At 36.5% G+C, this 24236-nt stretch overlaps 1 protein-coding gene and 1 non-coding gene across 3 annotated transcripts in view; both read left to right on the top strand.

Annotated features, from left to right (window-relative positions):
* BCAP29 (B cell receptor associated protein 29) overlaps nt 1-24236 on the top strand; it is a 48287-nt gene that overhangs the window by 8501 nt on the left and 15550 nt on the right. For both annotated transcript variants that reach the window (XM_078060021.1, XM_078060022.1), the window contains exons 4-6: nt 1093-1243; nt 2374-2509; nt 7411-7519. In XM_078060021.1, the coding sequence (XP_077916147.1) occupies nt 1093-1243; nt 2374-2509; nt 7411-7519 (396 nt within the window). The remainder of the gene's footprint in view (nt 1-1092; nt 1244-2373; nt 2510-7410; nt 7520-24236) is intronic.
* LOC118541657 (small nucleolar RNA U109) lies at nt 10792-10929 on the top strand. Its single transcript, XR_004920212.1, has one exon. It is a non-coding gene; the product is annotated as a small nucleolar RNA U109 (small nucleolar RNA).

The raw sequence follows: 24236 nt of genomic DNA, 5'->3' as shown, positions 1-24236 counted from the left end.
GAGTTTGCTTCTCCCTCTCCCTCTGCCCCTTCCCCCTGTTCGTGCTCTCTTTCACATGCTCTCTCTCTCTCTCAAGTAAATAAATAAAATCTTTAAAAACTAAAATAGTAGTTTAAGCGGCCTCAGTTTTCTAACTGGAATCTCTTTCCTGTGGCAATAACTCTTTCCTAAGAATGCTGATGGCTACATGAAAGAAGCAGTCTGAGTTGTTTGCCCCATTGATCTTTGAGACACCTAAGGGGCAGATACCTTACCTAGGACCTACAAGAATCCAGTGACTTAAGAGTGCACTAAATATAGATAGGAATAAGCTGAAATCTGTTTTCCACTAGAAAGAAATAGATCCCCTGTAGCCTCTGAGACTTAACGGAACTGAACACATCAAAAGTGCAGCTCTCTGAATGTTTCTAGTAGCAGATGCCGTCCATGTGTCCGTTGGGGGAGCACATGCCCCCATAGGTCAAATTCCATTTTAACCTATGCCAGTGGAAATGTCAGTGTAACCAAATATTTCTAAAATCTCAGTAAAGTCACATTACTATTACTAGGATTAATTATTAATAATATTTTAATAATATATTAATGTTACTTTAATAATATTACTTTAAATAACTTAATTTTACTTTAATACTATAATAATTTGATAATATTGAAGGAATAGTATAATAAAATGCTAGTACAGTCAGGAAAATAGGATAACCTCTTGGAATTGATTGGAATGGGAGATGACCTATATGCTACTGTCAGTAGGTTGGATTTTACTCAATCTATTAGGGATAGAAAGAGTGAAGGATAACAGTTTGCAGTGTAGCTAGAGATGAGAGACAGTACAATTATAATAAGCCCTAGATAAGGAGTAAAAAAAAAAAAAATCTTGTTCCATTCAAAGGTTCCCACTAACATCCATTTGCAGAGCGTCTCTTTTGAGTATGGTGCCCTCCCAGGGATAGTAGAGGAAAAGACAAAAAGAGAGCCCATACCAAAAGTCCATTATTTAAAAGTCAATTCAGTTGTTCTAAAACTGCTTTCCATTTTAAGAGTAATTGTATATTATTAAAAGTCAAAATAATGTTTTCTCTTTTTCTCTAATAGATGCTGCGAGAGAAGTAAGGAAGTATTCCTCTACACCTGCCATTGAAAAAGGCTTAACCAGCAGACCTGGAGCCTATGAACATGCACAGATGAAACTTTTTAGGTCTCAAAGAAATCTTTACATTTCTGGATTTTCATTATTTTTTTGGCTGTAAGTTTAAAAAAAACACAATTTTAAAGCATGATTTATGTTTCTCTTCCTCATTTTTCCTATCTATACTATAGAATGCAGATGAAATACCCAAATGATAGTCATTACGGCTTGTAGGTTTGCTAGGTCCATAAGGCCCTGCATGATATGGCCTTACTTTTCCCTGGAGCCTTTTCTCCTACTATTCTCTGACATTCACACCATGTTCCACCCACACTGAGCTTCATCTGCTCATGCACTCATTCTTGCAACAAATATTGAGTTCGTATTGTGTACCTGACTCCTTCCTACTTCAGGGTCTTCACACATGCTTTAACTTCTGCCAGAACACTCCCCTCTTTCCCGGGCTAACTTTCTATTCATCCTTCAGCCCCTTTCACAGAGAATCCATTTATGATCATCACTCACCCCAGAAGCAGGTGGTTGGTCTCTGTTATATGCTTCCATGGAGTGTATCTATATATGTATATTTTTTGAGTATCATTCATGGTTGCAAGTAAATACTGTTTTAACTCTTTCCTCCCCAACTAGAACCTAAACTCCCTGAAGGACTCTGTCTCATTTCCTGCCGTGTCCCCAGTACCCAGCACAGTGTTTAGCAATTATGAACACTTGGCAGAGGAAATACCTGTTGAATGAATATTTGAAGATACTAATTTCTATTTCTAACAATGGAAGTTACCCATAAACCGATGTGAATGAGCAGTTTTTAGGCTTGGCCAGCCTCACACAATGCTCTTTAAATAGCAAATATCGAGGTGGGGGGGGGGAATCAAAGAACAAAAACGACTTCTCTTAGTTGCCCTGCCACACTGTCTGAAATTCTGTTTCTCCTCCTCCTGGCCAAAGGCCTCTAGAAAGAGGATAATTAAATTAACAAGTACTGCTGAACCTGTCTTCCAAATGCTAGTCTTATAACAAAGATTCCAAAGGAACAAGATACAAGCTTGTTTTGACAGAAAGATTAAAAAAAAAAAAAAGGAAAGAAACAAACAAGCATATGTCCTCCCTAAACATTATCTCCCTCCACCATACCCATACCTAAAGGGGAATCATTTGACAGTGACTGTTTATCTTAAATCAGTTTCTAATGATTAGTTATACAGTACTTTGATGTTTTTGTTTTTTAGAGTGTTGAGACGTCTGGTTATCCTTATTACGCAGCTGGCTAAAGAACTGTCAAACAAAGGAGTACTTAAAACTCAAGCAGAAAATACTAATGAGGCTGCCAAAAAATTCATGGAAGAGAATGAAAGACTAAAACGGGTATTTAAATTTGCTTTTTGAAAATGTGTGTGAATGTTCTTGGTTTTCCTGAGGTATATTATTTTTCAGTATCAAAAAGAACATTTTTGGGGCGCCTGGGTGGCTCAGATGGTTAAGCCTCTGCCTTCGGCTCAGGTCATGATCCCGGGGTCCTGGGATCGAGCCCCGCATCGGGCTCCCTGCTCCGCGGGAAGCCTGCTTCTCCCCCTCCTTCCTGCTCGAGCTCTCTCTCACTATCTCTGTCTCTCTCAAATAAATAAATAAAATATTTAAAAAAAAAAAAAAAAGAACATTTTTATAATTTGTAAGCAAAAAGCGACCATAAGTAGCAATATTGTTCTATGAAATGATTGTTTCAAAGTGTCTTATTCTCCTTTATATTTGTTTGTTCTCAGTTTCCCTCCATAGTAGAATGCCAATGAACCTATTTTAATGCCATTGAATGTATTTCCTATGATTAAAAGAAAAAGCAGTGCTGGGAATATGGATTTTAATTCCTTCATTACCATTAATTTTACTTTATAACTAAAGCAAATCTTTATGTCTCTATGTTTCCATTTTCTTTTCAGTTAAATTATTTTTTAAATAATTTTTAAGGCTGATTTTTTTTTGTTTTTCTTTTAAATGTTCATTAATGTAGGGAGCAGAGGAAAGTAGTTAATGCTAGATTGATGACTGCACATAATGTTTAAAAATCTTTAATTTGGCCATGTTGCTGATACTCCTTTGAGAACCCTATGCTGTAATTCCTCTGCCATTCAGGCAGAGTGTATATTAGGAACTGATGTTTTCCCTATCAAATAAAAAGAACAAATGAGAAAATTATAGCTATAAAATTATTTTATTTTTTTCTTAAGTATAAAATTTAGGAATAAGATGTCATAGCTTGAGTGTTTGCTGTTCATATTAAGTCCCATAAGTTTTGCTAATTCTACTTCTTAGAAGAAAGTGTCAGTGGAACCATTCAGAAGTGAAACAAATTTTCTTAAAAAAAAAAAAAAAAAGCACTCCTAAAATAATAAAATAAAATGATTTTCCTATTATAAATTAATGAATTACAAATAGTCAATTATGTATTACCCCGTTACATTTATGTAAAAAGTATTGAGTTTAATAATAGAGAATTAAAATACTTATCTTAGTCCTAGAGCCTAGCCTCTTATAGAAAGAATTATAAGTACCACCCTTTTTCTAAATGAGTTAGTCAATACATAATACAATAGAAGGTTTTCCAGAACCTGTTAAATAAGGCAAACCTCACTGCAAAAAAAAATTGTGTTTGATGCTATAATATAATGGTCACCTATTCAGAACCCGTGTTTTATTTCTAATGATGTCTGCCTTATTTTTCCACTACAGCAAAAAGGTAAAGAAATACCTTTTCTCATATAAAACAGCACTCAAAAATGTTTCTTTGGGGGTATTGTAACCAGCATCTTTTAAGGAAACTTTTAGAGAATAGCATCACTTTATTTTTTACTTTGTTCTGTTTTGAAAAGGTATTGATCCATAGATGTCATGTAAATTTCCCTTTGTAGTAAATATAGTTCTGGGAAATCAAGCTTGTGGTATTTCTGTATTCAGAAGCAGGCAATAAGTCATGTCTGCTTTTTTGGCATGTTTCAGCAGCAAAATGAGCCTCATTTTGTACCTCAGTATTACTTGTTTCATTTCCTATCCTTTGATCTTATTTCAAAACGGTAAAAGTAAAAACAAAACCCTCAAAGCTTTAATATATGATGGCTAAACTCAAAAGCACCCAGCATTGTATTTGTAAACTTACTGTGTACCTATCTTGATTTAAAATTATGCCCGTCGTGTTAGAGTAATGAGTTCTAATTACTAACAGAACACTGCTTTCTTCCTCTTATTCTTTAGTTGTTTTCCTTTTACGCATCAGCTTTAAGAAAATGGAAAGTGTTTTTGTAAAGTTTTGGTACTATTAGTTTTTTCGTATACACCATAATTAACATACTTAAATTAGTCTTGTCCTTCAAAAAAAGCACCTTCCTCAAAACGTTTTTGGAATTTTCTTTTAGTATTATTTTCACAACGAGTTACCCTTGCAAGGAAATTTATTTAATGACTACTGATTCTTTGATTCCTCCACAATTTCTCTTCTTTTTTTTTTGGTTTGTTTTCCTCCCCTTTGATTCCATGCTGTCCTGGTTCCCTGCTTCCTGTATTGGAAGGATCCAGTCATTGGCCCCAGATCATCAGAGACACCTAAATATGCTGAGCTAAAGCTAGCACACAGTAAGGAGAAAGTTTGTGAGCTGCACATTAATACTGTCAGTACCCAAAGTGTAACTAATTCACCAAGAAAAGCCAGAGGTCAGAATATCAAAGATCACTTCTGTTTTGAGATATTTCATGTAGATTTTGAAATATTAGCTAAAGAAAGATAAAACTGCTGAAACAACTATTCTCTATCAGAGACACCTTATCTAATGGAAAGCACTTTTACTGTGAGATCCAAGAGACTTAGGTGTTAGTCCTAACTCTACCAGTAATTAGCATTGTGACCTGGGGCAAGTCACCTCACGTGTTCTCAGGTCCAAGGTTACACATATAGCTAACACTATGCCAGGTACTGCTTCAAATCCTTCACAGTAAGGTATTAGTTCTTAATTCTTGCAACAACCCCATGAGGTTGGTACCGTTATTATCTGTATTTTATATATGAGGAAATGGAAGCACAGAAAGGTTAAGTGACTTACACAAAACCATTCAACTAATTAATAATGACAGAACTAAGATTTGAATCCAAGCAGCCTGGCTCTAGAATCCACACTCTTAACCACATTGTTTGGTGCCCCTTGTGTGCTGTCTTCTAAAATGACTTGCAGATGGTGCCTGAGACCCCTTTCTGTTCTGATCCTCAGTTAATGAAATAATTATAAAAGACCAGTTAACTTTTAATTTAACTGCTTTAAAATAACAACAGTGATGGAGCTTTACTTCTTCCCAGTTTTTTTCCCAGCCACTGGCCACGGTGGTATAAGGTGGGTGGGACAGGGACACATGCATTATTCTAGCTAGTAGCTAGCTATGGAATTTCAGTTCCAGGGCTCTTGGTCGTTCTCCAGCACCAAGTCACACATAATAAAACTGGACAGGTTTGCAGGTGAAAGCCTATTTACAAGACCAACACAAACCCAACTTTTCCAAGTCAATGGCATAATAATTCAAGCAGTCAGTATAAACATTCCTGCAACTCAGTGGTTCTCTTCCAATTTGGGTAATCACCGGAGACTGTGTGAACTGAATTCAGTGAAGTAACAGCTAGGATTATTTTGAACTCGAAGTGGGCAACAAAACAAAGATTTGGAAAAAAATCTTGCTGCTTCCTGCTCTTTAAAAAATTTTTTTTAAATTTTGAAGATAGGAGGCTCCTTCAGCTTAAGTATGTACTTTAGTGTTTGTCTCCTAAAAAACTTGGGGTCATATATTCCTTTAATATATGAGCTTTAATTCCACCTTTTGAGCTGCCTAAACTCGATTATAACACAATAGTACTGTATTTGATCTTATGCTACAGTTTTTATGCTCTTGTCTCATCCTTTCCACTAGATTAAAGTTACATGAGAGCAGAGACCATGTTTCTCTTACATTTTTATCCCTTATATCACCTAATTGTAAAAATTGTAATCTATTTGCTTGTAGCCCATGCTCAGTAGAACTTTGTGAATTTTGTTTATTGGATATACCAGCTTACATTAGAAAAGGAATTACCCTGCAGTAGAAATTCTTTTCTGCCACTTTGTTTAAAATTGGCATGAGCTGCTTTTTTTACCTGACTATGGAAACTGTCAATATCAAGTTGCTGCAACTTTTATTTATTCAAATAACCCATGCCAGTGTATACATATTTTTCAGACATTAATCTTATTTGCCTTTCTTGGTAACTTAAATATCTCAGAATTTCTCTAAGATAAGTAAGCTTCTTAATTCTATTAACGATAGTAGTTTCCTTTTAGACATACAAATTATGAAATTTTTACTCCAAGAATATTTTTATTTTAGTAAATATTTTAGTATTCCCATCTTAATTTTTCTTGCCTAGAAAAGATAATCTGCAGGGACACCTGGGTGGCTCAGTCAGTTAAGCGTCTGCCTTTGGCTCAGGTCATGATCCCAGGGTCCTGGCATGGAGACCTGCATTGGGCTCCTTGCTCATTGGGGAGCCTGCTTCTCCCTCTGCCTGCCGTTTCCCTGCTTGTGCTCTCTCTCTCTGACAAATAAATAAAATCTTAAAAAAAAAAAAAACCAGAAAAGATGATCTACAAACATACAAAAAGCATTTTAAAAGCCCTCATAGATTTTAAAATATAAAAAACATAGTAAAAGATTAACTGAATAGGAGTAATTTGGGGACTATTCAATGACTATTCAGAATTAGGTAGAGTTTTCCAAGCATAGAGATGGCACTATCATTTTACACTTACCCATCCTCACCCTGGCATTATATTCCTTTTTTACACATTGGTCTGCATAAAAATAGTCTGAGTAGACAGCTCTGTAATTGGAACATAATGGCTTACCAATTAATATCATCCTCGGAACTGTTTTTTTCCTTAGATTTACATCACACACTTAATGGAGGCATTCACATTACTTACCTAAATACTTTTCCAAAACATAATTTTAATTATAGCCCAACCAGAAACTAATTTTCATTTCAGAGATTTCAGCCTTAGTAAGAAGAAATCTTTTTGTTTTTCCAAATACCAAGTTTCTATCAGCAAAAGTACATTGGAGAAAATTATAAAATACTAAAAGGACGAAGAATCAAATAAAGACCCAATAATTTTAAATATGTTATCCAGCCTATTTCCTGAAATAATATGTGGTTGTTGCAGTCTAAGCTTACTTCTTTCCATATCTCTCTTTTCTGATAGCTCTTGAAAAGCTATGCCAAGGAAGAGGAACACATTTTGGAAGCAGAAAATAAAAAATTAGTAGAAGACCAGGAAAAACTGAAAACTGAATTAAAGAAGACTTCAGATGGTAACTTCGTGTGCATGTGCGGAAGTAGAAAGTGTAGCATGATATTTTATGTGGTTACATTTCACTGTTTTCCCTAAAACAAAACTAATGGCTCAGTGTTCTTCTGGCTAAAATACCAAGAGTGACCTATTTATAAATTCCTGCTCAAATATGAAGATAAAACATGGTTTTGGCCAAGAGAAACATGCTCTGTTATACAGAAAAACATGTAGGTGTTTCAGATCTGTGTTGTAAATACAGATGTTCCTGCCTTAGCACAAGAGCTATGTTCCTGAAAAGTTGCTTGTAAACACAGTTTTGGAAAATGAATCACATTTTTCCATCATAGTATATTGCTTCTTTGAAAGAAGCAATCGGACAGTTTTGGTTACAGGAAAATATATTGCTTATCTCAAACCCCAATATTTCCTACCTGCCAGATATAAGGAAAGCATTCCCTGAAAAGAGATGGATAGTGTAGAGTAAGCAACAATCTGGGATTGTTGGCAATTTGAATGACTTATTCTAAAATACATTGCAATCAGGACTTGGGAAGGCAGCTATTTCTTCTATGATTTTTTGTTTCTTAATAATTCTGATAGCATTTTCTTCTTCTTCAAAGAAAAAATTGTTATTGCCTATAGCCACATAACACAGAAAAGTAGGTACCCCAAGTCCAGTGTCATCCCAGGAAACTCTGAGTAAAAATTTGTGGCTTGACCCCTGGGCAACATCCTTGCATATAACAGATCCTCCTTAATGCTGTCAGCCAGTGGCAGACCTCTCAGCCTGCCAGAATTAAGGTAATGATCAATGCATAGACCTTCTCCGATTTCAAATCTCTTCCACTACTTTATATGGGAGGTAAATTGGAGAATGTTCAGTGACTGAATCAAGGACCTACTTTAGACCATTTGTAAGTTTATGTTTTTTTAAATAGATCTCGGCATACAAGTTTTTTATACTATAACTTGCTTTATTGATTATCTATTTACAATATTTGGATAGAGTTTACTTCATCAAGATGTATTTGAATTTGATATGGAAAGCCCAAAGATAAAAGCTGGTTCTCTAAAAACAAAACAAAAATCCATAGGCTATTTCGTATGATATAAAATTCTTTAATCGCTTTCCTACTTCTTATTTAAAGTGAAAAAAAAAAGATTAGAGACAGTAAGTTAAAAAATAAGTTACTCTTCTAGACAAGATAGCGTATTATGTAGCTGGTGTAGTATAGCCCAAAATTCATTGTTGATACTGTTGCCTCTTCTGTTGTTACAAAAGATTTGGAACATGATCAAGAAGTTTTAACACTTATATGAAAATAAATTTAGTAATCACCCACCCTCTACATTAGACGTTTAAGAAGAGAAGCAGTGTTTTTTGTTTTTTTTTTTTACCCAACATAAAATATTGCTGCTAATCCTTTTGAAGAATGCAAGGAACTATTTCCAAAATACCTTTAATTAGTATAAAAAAAATTGTTTCAAAATCTTGCTTTCTTTTTTTTATACCTGCCATGGCATGGATCCCTCTCTTAATGTAAGAAGGGTGGTACAAAAATAAAAGACAACAGGTTGTTTGCCACGCTACACCTATCTTAACTTTAGGCAGTTTAGTTTCTTTTTCCTTTGCCTTTCAAAAATCCCAACTTTAAGATATTTTGAGCTTTGACTTTATAAGGCTGAAATATAACTCTAAACCTAATATTATTTTAGAGTAATAAAAGAAACTCTATAGTTCTTTAACAGACAATTGAGATGTTTGGAGTAGATGAACTCTTTGATAATATAGACATTGTGTTTATAATCTGATAGCAAGAGATACTGGCTTCTGTGTTTAAAGTGTAGACTACAAACCTAATTTCAGAGTGAATCAGTGTTGAGGTAAAAGCAGATTTTACCTGTTTGAGTATGTCCTGTTAGGTTTCTGCAAGATGTGTAATATTTTATGAACACATTGTATGTACCCAAAATTATTATTTCACATAACAGTATTAATGACCTTGAGAAGATCAAAGTTCCATTTCTAAAGGAGATATATCTTTGGCTATGTTCTCTTGATATATTCCAGTCAAGTTCATTAAGACTAGAACTAAGAAATTACATAAATTAATAGTGCAAGAGATTCAGATGAATTCAGTAGCACAATGCTTTGTACCTATTACCATTCCAAAATCGTCATTGATTTCTCAACATTGAGGATATTAAGGCTGACAGTGCTTAAGAAATGTTTCAGAAAGTTCTTTTATATTTGAAAATTGAGTAGAAAAGCAGTGTGATTTGTCTCTTAATGGAGGCAAATAGAGTATTTCAGTATAAATTTTCTTACCCTTGGTGTTTGTTTAATCTAAGTGAAACATTTTCTCCAAAGTATACTAGTGGAGATAAAGCATAAATACAAATGTTTATTTAATCTGGTTAGCCTCAAATTGGAAGAGCGGTGTTCTGAATACAGGTATTAAGAACACTCTATTAGTAGTGCCAGACACTCCATCAGTTTTTAATCACCAGCTCAGATTTGGACCAGAGTTAGTAAATTGTCTGTGCTTCAGTGCAGTAATATGACTCTAGTGATCCAAAAGAGAGCATGCATGTCCCAAAGCACCTAATTTATAGTCAGGACTAACTTAGTCAGGTGTAAGGACCTGATCTGTCATTTTTAATGATCTGTTTAGCAATAACTCTGATACCCCACTATGTGGAGTAATTGGGAAAGGGCACTGCCATGAAAAATGAGAACTTAGCTTTGAAGAATTTACAAAGCTCACATAATAATAATAAAAAAGCTTGGAAGCTTTCGTAATAAAAATAGATCTTGTATGCAGTGGAAAACCTTATGATGTCCAAGGAGATTGACTTCAAAGGAGTCTCCCAGGATAGCTCCTGGTTTTTATTCTTACAAATAAATACCTTCTTGGCATTTATGCTTATAAATAAGTACCTTCTCAGTATATATTAACTAGAGAAAATGTACCATTCAGTCATTGCTTGCATTCACGCAATGGTAAAAGTAGATATAATTTTAAAAGTGAGGGCGCCCGGCTGGCTCAGCTGGAAGAGCATGGGACTCTTGATCTCAGGCTCGTGAGTTTGAGCCTGATGTGGAGTGTAGAGATTTCTTAAATAAAACAAAACAAAAGTGTTTTTAATAAAAATTAAAAAAAAGAAAGTGATTGAGTTTCAGGGCACCTGGCTGGCTCAGTCAGTAAAGCATGGGACTCTTGATCTCAGGGTCATGAGTTCAAGCCCAACATTGGGCATTGAGCTTACTTAAAAAAAGAAAAAAGTGATTTTCATGTGGAAATGTCTCCTCCTTATTCCTTTATGAGCTGGAATGTATTCATAACATGCTACATCTTAAAAGGAGTTCTCAGAGCTGCCAGTCATATGGTGGAGGTTGAGTAGTAGCCTACTCTTTCTCCTACATAAAGGGAAAAGAAGAAGAAAAGACAAAAAAGTGATTGAGGCAAATTCCTTGATCCTGGCTTATCCTCCCTCCATCCCTCCTTCTTTCCTTCCTTCCTCTTTCGTTCCATCAGCAATTTTTTAAAGAACTTTTCAAATTATTTATTTATTGTAAGATCTTTTAACATGGAGCATAATGAAAATAAGACATAAGCTTTTTACACAGATTTAAAACAGGGATGGGGTGCCTGGGGGTTCAGTTGGTTGAGCGTCCAACTCTTCATCTCCACGGGGGTCTTGATCTCGGGGTCGTGACTTCAAGCTCCACGCTGTGCTCCACACTGGGCATGGAGCCTACTTAAAAAAAAAAAAAGAAAATAAATAAAACTGAGGGCTTTCTAATTCCTTACAAATGAGTTATTTGAGCCATCTATCTATCTAAAAATACATTCTCAAAGTCTAACATAAGCATGTTTTACAGTTGAAAATTTTTGTGAGAACTATCTTTAATTTGTAGCTATATCAAAGCCATCACCTTATTTTAAAGTTGTTAATAGTTAAAAAAATGTGTTAGTTTTGGTCATAGTTTTTGCTTTATTTCCTTTTAATGAGCTTTTATAATTTGAATAAGAAATTCAAATTTTTTTCTCCTCTGTTTATATATCTGGAAGTTTCTGCTTCTTTGCCATCTCCTTGCCTTCTTTTAATAACTGAAGAAGAGTCCATATTAAAAAATAATAGTACAGTTTATTTGATGGATGTGACAATAGGCAATATGTAATTAATAGTATACTAATTAAGCAAAAAAAATTGAACCAAACTATTAATAGCAGTTGTCTTTGGCACGTACAAAGAATTTATTATTTTCTGGATTGAAATTATTTTCTGTAATGAATTTCTTTTACATGTACAGTGAAAAGGATAAAAAAACAAACTCTCTCCCAAATATCCAGGTAATCTAAGGCATTCATTTTTGGGGCTTGAATTATCTAATTGAGTCTGTTCCCATCTTTACTTTGAGAGTAGATACTACATATTAGAAGTTGTTTAACCATTGCTAAGTGACATGGATCATCTTGCAAAATCTGAAAATATACTGGGTTGTTCTAGTCAAGTCACTGAACCTTTTTTTAGGCCTTAGTTTTCTGTAAAGTGAAGGAATAGGCTAGTTAACCTTTAATGTCTATGTATCTCCAAATAATATAATTTAGCAAAAGTGACCATCAAGAACTATTTTTACTGTGGCTTTTTGACCCTTAAAATTGCATTTATTTTTCATGAGAGAAAATTTTTCACCGTAAGTTACCTTTCTTCCAAACTGAAGTTCAGCAGGTGGTTAATTAAGCCATATTCCTCACAGGAGAAAAATGTTTCATGTAGGCTTAGAATCATTAGGACAGGGCCTGGCATGTTTTATCTACCTATTAGCTCATAGCTCAAGTGTGTTATATGGAATGGGGCTACAAATCTTAACTCTCTTGGGTGAGACATAACCATTTCTCACTAGGTTATAGTGTGGTTGTTTGTTTAGAACATCTATTAGAATACTGATATGGAATAATATAATTGCAGGAGAGGAGAAATGATTTAAGTAAAGAAATCCACATGTTCTTTTCATTATAAATATTGGGGAAATAAAAAATAAGACTAGATCTTTAGATCTTTTCTCTCCAAGAATCTTTCCTTATGGAATTATAACACAAAGTAGTCACTATAATGCTTAAACAGAGTACCTAATTCTTTTTCTTTTCTTTTTTTTTTTTATTTTACCAGAGTTTTCATATACAGAAATACTAGAAGTCAAAAGTACTACAGGGCTTACAGTGAAAAATAGCAATTCCCTGAGATCCATCCCCAGAAACAGCTACATTCAACTCATTTAGTTGTTTCTTCTGACCTCCAGATTTCTAAATGCAATGTTTAGGTAGCTGTTTTTTTGATCTTTCAGTGTGGGATTTTTCTCTTTGACTTTCTTACTTGGTGGAAGAGAAGAACTTTAGCTCTCTTGCCGAGCTCCTCAGACACATTTCCCATCCCCCATCATTCCAATATAAGCATATCATAATTTTTCTTACATCACATTATTATGAGTATGTACCTACTATTCATCATTGTCATGAAAACCCCTTTGCCTCTTTCCTGTGCTGCTACCCTCTTTCCTGAGTTCTGTGTTTTCCACTTTTTATTTACTCTCTCCTTTTGGTAGAACATATCATCCAGTAGCTTCCTGAGGAAGAGTACATGAAAGGTAAACAATTTGAAGCCATGAATGTCTGGAAATCATTATTTTCTGAAAATAACTATCATTATTTTAGACTTACCCTTCGTTGAAAAATGCTTAACCTCAGAAATTTGAATGCAGTGCTCCATTATCTTCTTGCTTCTGCTGTTTCTGTTGATATGGCCGGAGTCATTCCAGTACCAGATTCTTTTTGTATATGGCCTGTTTTGTTTTGCCTTCTGGAAACTTGTGGAATCTTCTTTCTGTCCTCAGGGTTATAAAATTTCATCATGAGAGATTTTAGGAGGCAGGCAGAGCCAACAAGATTAGGGGAATGAGGGAAAGCAGAAATTTAAGATGACTCCAGGTTTCTAATTTGGTTGACTAGGTAGGTAATACTTTTAACCTAGATTAAGACCAAAAGAGATGTGGGTGCCTTCTTTTATTTGGAGAGAGGGAAAGCAGATAAAATAAGTGTGGTTATAAATATGCTGAGTTTGAGGGGCCATCAGGATATCCTAGTGAGAATGCCCAAAGAACAGTTGGAAATACAAATTCAAAGCTTAGAAGAAAGGTCATCTCAAGCTAGAGTCTAAGCCATCATACATATGGATAATGCTGACAGTTAAGTCAAGGAGTTAATGGGAAAATCAAGGAAGACTGTATTGAGTGAGAAGAGGTCTGAACATAGAACTCTAATACATACCAACATTTGAGGCTTAGGCTGAGAAGAATCAGAGGTTCTACCTGATAACGATTCACTTCTGGCCGTCTAACTCTCAGTCATTTAGCTAGTAGTAAAGATCCCCTGGGTTCCAGGCAGACACCTCTACTTTGCAATGTGTATTAATAATATGAAGCCTGCTGATGACCAAGAAGGTATTTATAATATAAAATGCTAAGTATAATTATAAAATTTTCATCTAAAATTTTAAAATATCTTTGAGGGGTACATGGGTAGCTCAGTCGGTCGAGCATCTGATTCTTGGTTTCAGCTTGGGTTATGATCTCAGGGTCGTGAGATCAAGCCCCATGTCAGGCTCAACACTTAGTGGGGAGTCTGCTTGAGGATTCTCTCTCTCCCTGTCCCCCTCCCCCAACATGCATGCTCTCTCTCTCTCCCTCTCTTTCTCTCAGATAAATAAATCTTTAAAAAAATAAGACATCTTTGAAAGGTATTTTCAAATTGCAAGAGTGAGAAGTATGTGGCTAATATGAGTTGGAGGAAGTTAGGATACATGAGGAATCTGAAGCTTGGGAAGCAAAGACGGTCGCTCAGCCATGCTCCTTTCTCTTTCCCCGGACTACCTCAGATTACTGCAATTTGATCTTTTCTTCCAAATTTGAAAACCAGTAGTATTTTCCTTCACTTCCTCCTTCCCCATCTTGTTTCATTTTCTTCTCAATTATTGGCAGGAGATTGCTGTTGAGGTAAACTCTTCTGAAGGTTTGTATTTCATTTCGAGAAGTCTTCAAGTGATTTTCCTGGAACTTGCTTTGCCCTCTACACTAGATTAATAGCACATTCTTCTGCTTCATAGAGGTCCCCACAACCTTCATGAACCAATACCCCTCAACAGTTTTTATAGGGTCAGTTCCTGGGGTTTGAGATTCTACAGATGGCCACATGTTCCTCCAGGGTTACATATTCAAGCGGTTTTAGCAGCATGGAGTCTTTGCTCCATTCCATTTATGAACTTTTCCTGTGTACCTGCCATATACAAAGTATCGTGCTGGATGCTGGGAGGGATACCAAGGCGAATGCATTGTCATCCCTGTCTTCAAGGATCTCTAATAAGAACAGTAGATAAATTCACTGATAACAGGAATTTGGGGCAAGGGAAACTCAAAGGGCTGTGGTAGCACAGAGGAGAAAGTGATGAATTCTTACTGGCAGAGTTGAAAATTTCATGGGGGAGGTATTTGAGCTTGGTCTCAGGGATGAGAGAGATCTCAGAAGCAGAGACGGCCGTGTCTTCCCCTAGCCTCAGGAACGCACATGATCCAAGGATTAAAGTCCATTATGCCTAAGAGAAGGGTTTATGGCTGGGTTTATGGAGTGGGCATGATGAGGCTGGCAGGGAATCTGAGACAAGATCTAGGGACCATGAGTACCATGCTTACAAGTCCACCATTTATTCTAAAATAAGTCCAGAGACAGCAGCAGGTTTTTAGCAAGAAAATGTAGAGCCAGAAACAGTCTTTCACCAAATAATTTGTGGACAGAGATTTAGATAGAGAAGAAAGAATAAAATAGCTCTCAAATGTGTAAATGTCTTTATTTAAGAATTCTCTTGCACCGTTTGTTTGAAGATACTAAAAGCATCTGATATTTGGAAATGCAGTTTAAAGTTACTCATACTTCATTTGAGACCAGCTTTTGTTGTAATAGCCTCTCTGTGACCTTGGGGAAGATACTTAACTCTAAGCTGTAGTTCTTCATGGAGTCATTGCATATAAAGCACACAGCCCAGTGCCTGGTTTGTGTTCAAATTTAGTAAATTGCTAGGCTTTACCATTATTGTTGTTGTTATTATTTCTATCAGAAAAGTTTCCAATTTAAACAAGGAATGCTGAAGCGTTTTAAAAAGAAAAGTTTATACCTGAATTTTCAACCTAAAAATTATTGTCGAAACTAATTTAAAACCTTTTCCTTAAGTTAAGAGAGAATTTTTCTGACACTATCTTACTTTCCAAATCCGTATAATACTGCCTTTTTTGTATATCATAATGAAAAGGCAATCAAATTAAAGGTAAAATCTTTCACAAGCGTCTATATTGAAAAAGAGAAAAAGACCTTTCAGAGTCTGATCAATGGTATAACATGCAGTGTTAGATGTTTGAGTTGTTCATTTGCTAATTAAATCTGGGGTTGGTTTACAAAACGTGAAGTAAAATAATAGCTCTGTTCTTTTCTGTGGGTGTCTTGGAAAGGTATTAGTTGGGCCCAGGGTGTTTTAAATGCCAGTGTTTCTGGGTGATGAACACCAGTAAGATGGATTTGTTTTTGCTTTCGAAGCTGGAGCATGAGTTTTTGCTTTAGGGGCGCCTGGCTGACTCGGTAGAGCACGTGACTCTTGATCTCGGGATTGTGAGTTCTAGCCCCACGCTGGGTATAGAGATTACTTAAAAATAAAGTCTCTTTTTTTTTTTTTTTTTTTAAGAAAAAAGAGTTTTTGCTTTAGAGGTTGCCTGATGGGGGCATTTCCATGTGAAAATCCACCCAGAGTCTCAGATCAACCTATCCAAAATTAAATTTGTCATCCTCTCCAAATTATCCCCTTTTCAGGTTCCTGAATAAAGCAATCAGCTAGATTGCTAGAAAATTAAGGGAGGGGGAAAAAACCTTTTCTTTCTAAAATTAAATCTCACTGCAAACCCCCTGTCTGGATAGCCTTTGTTCTTTCTATAAGGAAAATTGATAGAGTTAAAATGGGAAACTTTTTAGGAGGTTTCTTAAAATTTTCAGTAGGATCTGGACCCTATAGTTCTGAGTAAATTTATAGTTAAAAAGAAACTGATAACACAAGTGTTGTTTTAGGACAAGGGCCAGCAAACGTGCCAAATCCTGCCTGCTGCCTTGTTTTTATAGATTAAACTTTATTGGAACAAAGCCACATTTATTCGTTCACATATTTTCTATGACTACAGAGTAGAGTAGACTAGACAGAGTTCATGGCACAGAAAAAATATTTACTATCTGGTCCTTTATAGAAATAGTTTGGGAACCCATATTTAAGGTCTTCAAATAAAGAAGAGTATCTTTTTCAGTGTAAATGAGGTGATGCTGAAAAAAATTGCTTCCGCCATCAATATTGTTATAAAATTTGGCGTGTACCTAATTTGCTTGTTGAATATTGATCAGATAACTTAAGAGATTATATATACTTATGTATAGTAAAGCTAGTTCTTTGTTTACAGCCCGCAAACTGACTCCTTCAATTCTCATATATGATGGATTGATAATTCTTCTAGATGTCATGTATTTCTTCTGCTTACACCTGAAATTGCTTTAGAAAGTGTACCCTTTTCAAAGCAGGTTGTATAATCTGTACTTACACAGTGCTTTGCCTAAAATGTACATCCCGATTTTTAAGTGGAAAGTCAGCATATTAATATAGTTTATAATTATTCTTTGCTAAATGACAGATCCAAAATTGTTTTCTTAAGCATTTAAACAACCTAACTAAGATTAATTGAGGAAGTCTTTATGCATTTATTGATGTTCTTCTTGCTAACAGCACATGCAGTGGGGCTGATTTTATTTATTAAATTAGAAAGCTTGTTTATCAAGTTCCCTGGCCGAGTACCAGTAAACTTCTAAATATCTACACACCTTAAGTCCGTGTCTTTTCTAAAACCCAAAACCACTTTACCTGTGAACCTCACCCATATTCCCAGTAGCCCAGAATGTATGGGCAGGCACTCATATGTGCAAAGTAATCATTCATTTTTTCCCTTTGTTCTGTGCAGGAGAAAAGTAGATCTATATTTGGTTTTATTTATTAATGTTGACTCTGTGATATAATTAGTTGTGCAGCTTTGTTTCCATTCCAGAAATGTCTTAATCCTCCTCCTGCAGAACATGCAGCTTGTAAAGCATGTCCCCGTTTAGTCTTTGTGCCTTTCGTTTGGCTTCTTCATATTTCCACCAGAATAGTTTTTCAACACCAAAGATCTGATTATGCCTCTGCGCTATTTAAAACTCTTTCTTGGTGCCTGTCACCTTTGCAGCTCTCCAGGATGACACACATAATCTTCTGTGATCTGGCCCCCACCATCATCTCCAGTTCTGTCGCCCAGCCTTGTCCAATCTAAATATTATACTCCTACTCCATTAAATATCGTAGTTGGGAGTTCTCCTTACAGTGGTGTTTCCCTACTTCTCCCCTTTGCCCAGGACTGCAGATCTCCTTCCTTAATCCTTCACTCTTGATAGCTTACGCTCATCCTTCAGCTCCAGCATTGCCATGAAGCCTCCCTGAAACTCCCTTCCATCTGGACTGAGGGGCCACCTTGTGGGCCGCCATATTGCGGCATGGTTGCTTATGTGATAGTGCGCTCTGTAGAAATGTCCTTTTTATTCATTTGTCTTTCTTACTAGATGATAAGTGCTCTGAAGGCCAGGGCCACGTCTAAGTCAGCTCTGTGTCCCCAGTATGCAGCTCTTGTTCCAAACACTGACTTTGGTGCCCTCTCTTCCCTCCTTACCCAGTTCCGATTTCATGGTTTATCCTAATTATGTTCTTGCTAACTACTCATCTCCTTCATCTCCTTACCTCCTCCCTCCTCCCTCCTCCCTTCCTCCTCTACTCCCTGGCTCTCTCTAGGACCTAGCCCTGGTTAATGGTCCCATCTTCACCTACTTGGCACCTGCTCCCAAACATGTCAGCATTGCTGAGGGGACCAATTTTTTGCTTTAAATAAACGGTCACTAAATTCTGTAGGCCCTCAACATGCATGACAGTCCTATTGCACTTCTCTAAAATCTCCTTTCCACTCTCCAGAACTATCAGATCTCATTGCACTTTGAAATTCTAAGTTCACCCTCTTTCATCGGGCGCAAAGAATTAATCAGACAAAAACTTCATCTTCTCACCACCAAACTACCGTCCTCCTGCAGCTGGGTTCATAGGTTCCCGTGGATTAAGTTTCCATCCCTCATCTAGTGCTATGGATCCCAGTCTCCAGGACTTTGTTTCTGCAGTTACTCCTGCACTTCTGTCACCCTGCGAACATCCTCTGGGATCTCCTACCCAACAGAACAAAAACAGATACCTCCCTTCGTCTCATAGTCCTCCAGTTACTGCCCCCATTTCTCTGCTCTACTTCATAACCAGATTTCTTTTTTTCCTTTTAACTTTTTATTCAGGCATAATTTCAGACTCACGGGAAAGATGCAAGAATAATACGAAGAAATTCCTCTGTACCCTTCACTCAGTTACACTTTACATTTGCCTTCTCTTTTTCTCTCACTCTCTTTGTAATATTCTCTCACTTATTATTTGGATATTTTCCAAATGTTTATTTCCTAATTCCCTTATTCCTTCTACATCTGTTAGATGCCATTCTGTGATAAGGAGGAGTCTTCCTTTATCCCCTAGTTATTTATTTGTTTCTTTAATTCTTTCAGTCAGTTAGAATCCATTATGAGCATTATGCTTTTTGTTCAAATTGTCTCAGAATTGGCAGTCAGAGTCTTTTCAGGTGGGGTCTCATATCATTTTGTCATTTCCCCATTCTGTAAGCACTCAGTTTCTGGTATAATGAGACATTCCAAGCTCACCTTACACTTTTCCTTCTCCAGCCCTTGAATCAACCATTTCCCCAATGAGCCTTGGTTCCTTTAAGCAGAAAAGGGGATTTAGAAAATAGGATCTGGATCCTGGATGTGCCCATTCCTACCGGGTCATCATTATTTATAGGCTCTCTCAGCAGACAGCACTGATGGTTGCTTAAATTCCACCACTCTAGAGAAACTCTTCCTGACTGCCCAGTCTCTTGTAGTCATCCAGTCACTCACTCTGCCAGCGATCTGTCTGAACTTCTGCGTGACACTTAGTACTTGGGTGGTCTCTGTATCGTGTGTCTTCCTTCCAGATTAGCAAATGGCTTTTATGAGAACAGAGACCTTAGCTATCTTTTCACTCAGCACTCAGAAAAATGCCTGCTGCCTAGGAAGTTTTTGAATGGATAGATGAATAAGTAACTCCCTTGTCTTGGGACAGTTTCATCTGTGTAACAGCTTCCTCTTTTATGTCATGAACAACAGGAACCTCAGCAGTTAGAGACCAGAAGAAAAATCTCCTTCCTCATACTATCTTTTTTAAGATTGTATTTATTTATTTTGAGAGAGAGCATGCAGGGAGGGGCAGAGGCAGAGGGAGAGAGAATCTCAAGCAGTCTCCATGCTGAGTGCAGAGCCCAACACAGGGCTCGATCTCATGACCCTGAGATTGTGACCTGAGCTGAAATTAAGAGTTGGATGCTTAACTGTCTGAGCCACCCAGGTGCCCCTTTCCTCATAATCTTGATGCAATGGGAAGGATTTGCCATCACTGTTAAGGAGTTTATTTCTCACCACCCTTCTATATATTGACCCTAATATATGATTGTGTAACAACTCTTCTTATGAACTCTGATTTTAAATATTTAATGTATTAAGCTCATGCTTCTTTACTAGAATATCTGCTTTTCCTTTATTCACCTTCATACTGCTCGCTCACTGACTTTTTAAAATATTACCACTTGGTCCTTGTTTGTTTTTTAATACATACTATAATACATAATTGAAAAACATATAAAGATTTTTTACAAAAGAAAATTTTAACTAAATTTTTCTTTGTTTAGAACAAAGGAATCAGGCATATCCTATTTTTTTTTTTTTTAAAGATTTTATTTATTTGAGACAGAGAGAATGAGAGAGAGAGAGCACATGAGAGGGGAGAGGGTCAGAGGGAGAAGCAGGCTCCCTGCCGAGCAGGGAGCCCGATGCGGGACTCGATCCAGGGACTCCAGGATCATGACCTGAGCCAAAGGCAGTCGCTTAACCAATTGAGCCACCCAGGCGCCCCAGGCATATCCTATTTGATAGGTTCTTACTTAGATGGTACTTATAGCCTAATGAATGTTGTTATATCTGATCCTGTATGCATAGTGTTTTGTTTTGTTGTGTTCCCCTTGTACTTTTTTTAAATAAATTTTTTATGTTAAAACAGTTTAGATTTACAGAAAAATTGGTAAGATAGTACAGAGAATTCTCATGTACCCCATACTCCCATTTCCCCTATTATTGATGTCTTGCATTAATGTGGTACGTTTATACAATTAATGAACCAGTCTTGATACATTATTATTGACTAAATTCCCTAGTTTATTCAGATTTCCTTAGTTTTCACCTGATTTTTTTTTTCCCTTTCCAGGATCTCATTCAGGATACAACAGCACACTTGATAGTTATGTCCCCTTAGGCTCCTCTTGGCTGTAATAACTTCTCAGACTTGCCTTATTTTTGATGACTTCTGACAGTTTGGGGAAGTAGTGATCAGGTATTTTGTAGAATATTGTTGGCATTTATCTGATGTCTATCTTGTGGTTAGACTAGGGTTGTGGGATATGAGAGGAAAATCACAGAGGTCAAGTGCCACTCTCATCACATTACATCAAGAGAACACACCAACACGATTTATCACTACTGGGATTGACCTTGATCACCTGACTTTGGTAGTGTTTGTCAGGGTTCTCTACTGTAAAGTTACCTTTTTTATTCCCTCTTTCCATAATGCACTTTTTAGAAGGAAGTCATAGCTCACATTTAAGAAATCATTACTCTATGGGGCGCCTAGGTGGCTCAGTCGGTTGAGCGTCTTGACTCTTGGTTTTGGCTCAGGTCATGATCTTGGGGTTGTGGGATCAAGCGCCAAGTGGGGCTCCATGCTCATCATGAAGTCAGCTTGAAATTCTCTCTCTCCCTCTTTCTCTGCTCCTCTCCCCGCTTGCACGTACATGTATTCTCTCTCTCTCTCTCTCTCTCTCTCAAATATAAATCTTTAGAAAAATGGTTACTCTCCTTGAGGGTGGAGTGTCTATATAAATTATTTGGAACTCTTCTGCAGAGATTTGTCTGTTTACCCCTATTTATTTCTTTCTACATTTATTTATGACTTGTGGGTATTCATCTTATACTTTGGATTGCAGTTTAACACTTCTATTATTTTTGTTGTTTCAGCTCTAGCCATCGAGAGCTCTTTCATTTGGCTTCCACGTCCCTTTGACATATCCCCATTATTGTGGGGGTTTTTTGTTTGTTTTATTTTCATTTTTTGAGTACTTCCTTATTATCTGACACTACAAGATGCTCTAGGTTTATCTTGCATATATCCAGCCCCATTCCTAGAGTCAGTGTTTTTGGTTTTGTTTTGTTTTTTAATTGAACGAGATTCTGTAATACTGTTTGGTTTTTGTTTTTAATTTTGACTTAACATGAGATATTTGTAACATGATTATATTTTTATCAAAATATTTTAAAATGGTCTGTTTGCTCTGTGACTCTCCAGCTATCCAGAATATTTTCTTAGCTGAAGTATAGTTGACACACAATGTTACATCATTTTCAAGGGTGCAACATAATGATTTGACAACTGTACACCTTATGCTGTCACCACGAGTGTAGCTATCATCTGTTCATCATGCAGTGCTATTATAATACCAGTGACTATATTTCCTATGCTATACCTTTCATCCCCATTACTATTCATTCCATTATTGGAATGAATGTTTTGTTTTTTGATTAAAGATATAATTGTTTTCAGTTGCAGCCAAGATTCCTATCAGGTGAACAGAGTGATACTTCATTGTTTACCTGGCATTTATCACAATCTCAGGAAATGAACTGGTTACACACAAGTGAATTTTTCAGATGCTTAGAGCTTAGACTTTTCATTTATCCATTTTTTTCCTTCCTTCAAGGAACATATTTTAAGTACCTTCTGTGTGCTGGGTTCTCAGAACAGAGAGACAAGACACAGTTCTGTTTCCTGAGTAGTCCACAGTCTAGTGGGAACATAGCTACACTTCAGCATGGTGGGTGCTATAATTGAGGTGAGCTCCAGATGATGTAGAAGCCAACAGTGGAGATCAAGGACAATTTCTTGACATTTTGAAGGATAAATGTTAACTAGCGAGAGGAAATGGAAACAAATGAGTGAGACAGGGAGGTGAAAGATGAGCAAAGATGTTTTAACAAAATGAGCAGCATATAACTAAAAGAGTACGGCACTTTTGAAATACAAGGAGCTAACTGTTTCTGGAGCATAAGACAGCGGCAGTGGTGAAAGGGAGACAGAAAACCTAGGACCCATCAGGAAGCGCCTCATGTTCATAAGTTCACATTCCGGGGGCACTGTTGAAAGGCATTTAGGCGGAGGGGCAATCACTTTGACAATACTGTGGGCAGTGAATTAGAATAGCCAGGAAACTAGATGAGAAATCCATTTTAGCAATCTAAACTAGAGATGAGGGCACTGGTAACAGAGTAGAGTGGATGGACTGATGATATATAAAGGAAGTAGAATCAACAAAGCTTATCAACAGATGGATATAAGGTTAAAAGAATGTGGGTGATAATTGAAGTGATGAATAAAACAGATCTGATCTACGTGTACCTGACAATATAGGCACATACCCAAAAAAGTAACTATAATATAATTAAAACCACAATTTATGTTCCTTACTGAACCAAGTGTCTTGGAAGCATTGCTGTAGATTAACAGTCCAGTCACTGACCACTGGCAAAAGAATAGTACATGTGAGGATTAAGCATTAAATACTCCAATATATCTCACTCTCAAGGTCCCAAAAATAGAACCAAATAAACTGAAAGAAACCAACCCTAGATGTATGGAAAATTTTCAAATTAAAAATAGTTTCCTGTGTTGCAATCCTTATACCTGTTGTACAACAGCCAACTTTAGCTGTCTTGCTAATGCCTCTAGAATGTTCTCTTCCATTCCCTGGCAGAGCTTAGCTGGTGGTTCCTGTTATCTCAGGTAGAAATCATAGTGATACATCTACACAGTGCATTAGGCTAACCAGCTTCTCCCACTGTGCAAACAGCTCCATTAATGTAAGTTTGCCACTTGTAAAACTACAAATATTGTTGGTTTGCTTACATGTCATTTTACACAAATATTTTACACAAACATTTTGGCTTACTACATCTCACTGTAATATCAATTGGGGTTATTCTCTATATTAGTAAATGATGTGTGTGCCTCAGAAAGTTCCTAGTGACTAGGACATAACCAGGCTTCTAACTGAATCTGGCCAGTATTCTCATGAAATATCTCAGCACTCCCATAAAGCCACCAGCGAGTGATAGCAACTCATTTTTTGCAGATGAGAAAATTGAAATAGTGACGTAGATATATCACCTCAAGCCTCCTTGTTTAATAATGTCTTTCCTATAAATGCTGCTTCCAAAATAAAATGGCTCAAGATGAAATAAGCATATGCAAATGTCAGATAACAAGTTTATATAATCCCTTAGTCACGAAGGCAGTTCCAGAAGGAGGTGGAAGGCATCCAAAACAGAATATTATAATTTTTATAA

This window comes from Halichoerus grypus, chromosome 12 (genome assembly GCF_964656455.1).
Source record: "Halichoerus grypus chromosome 12, mHalGry1.hap1.1, whole genome shotgun sequence".
NCBI lineage: Eukaryota > Metazoa > Chordata > Mammalia > Carnivora > Phocidae > Halichoerus > Halichoerus grypus.
This window is presented reverse-complemented; position numbering and strand designations above follow the sequence as displayed.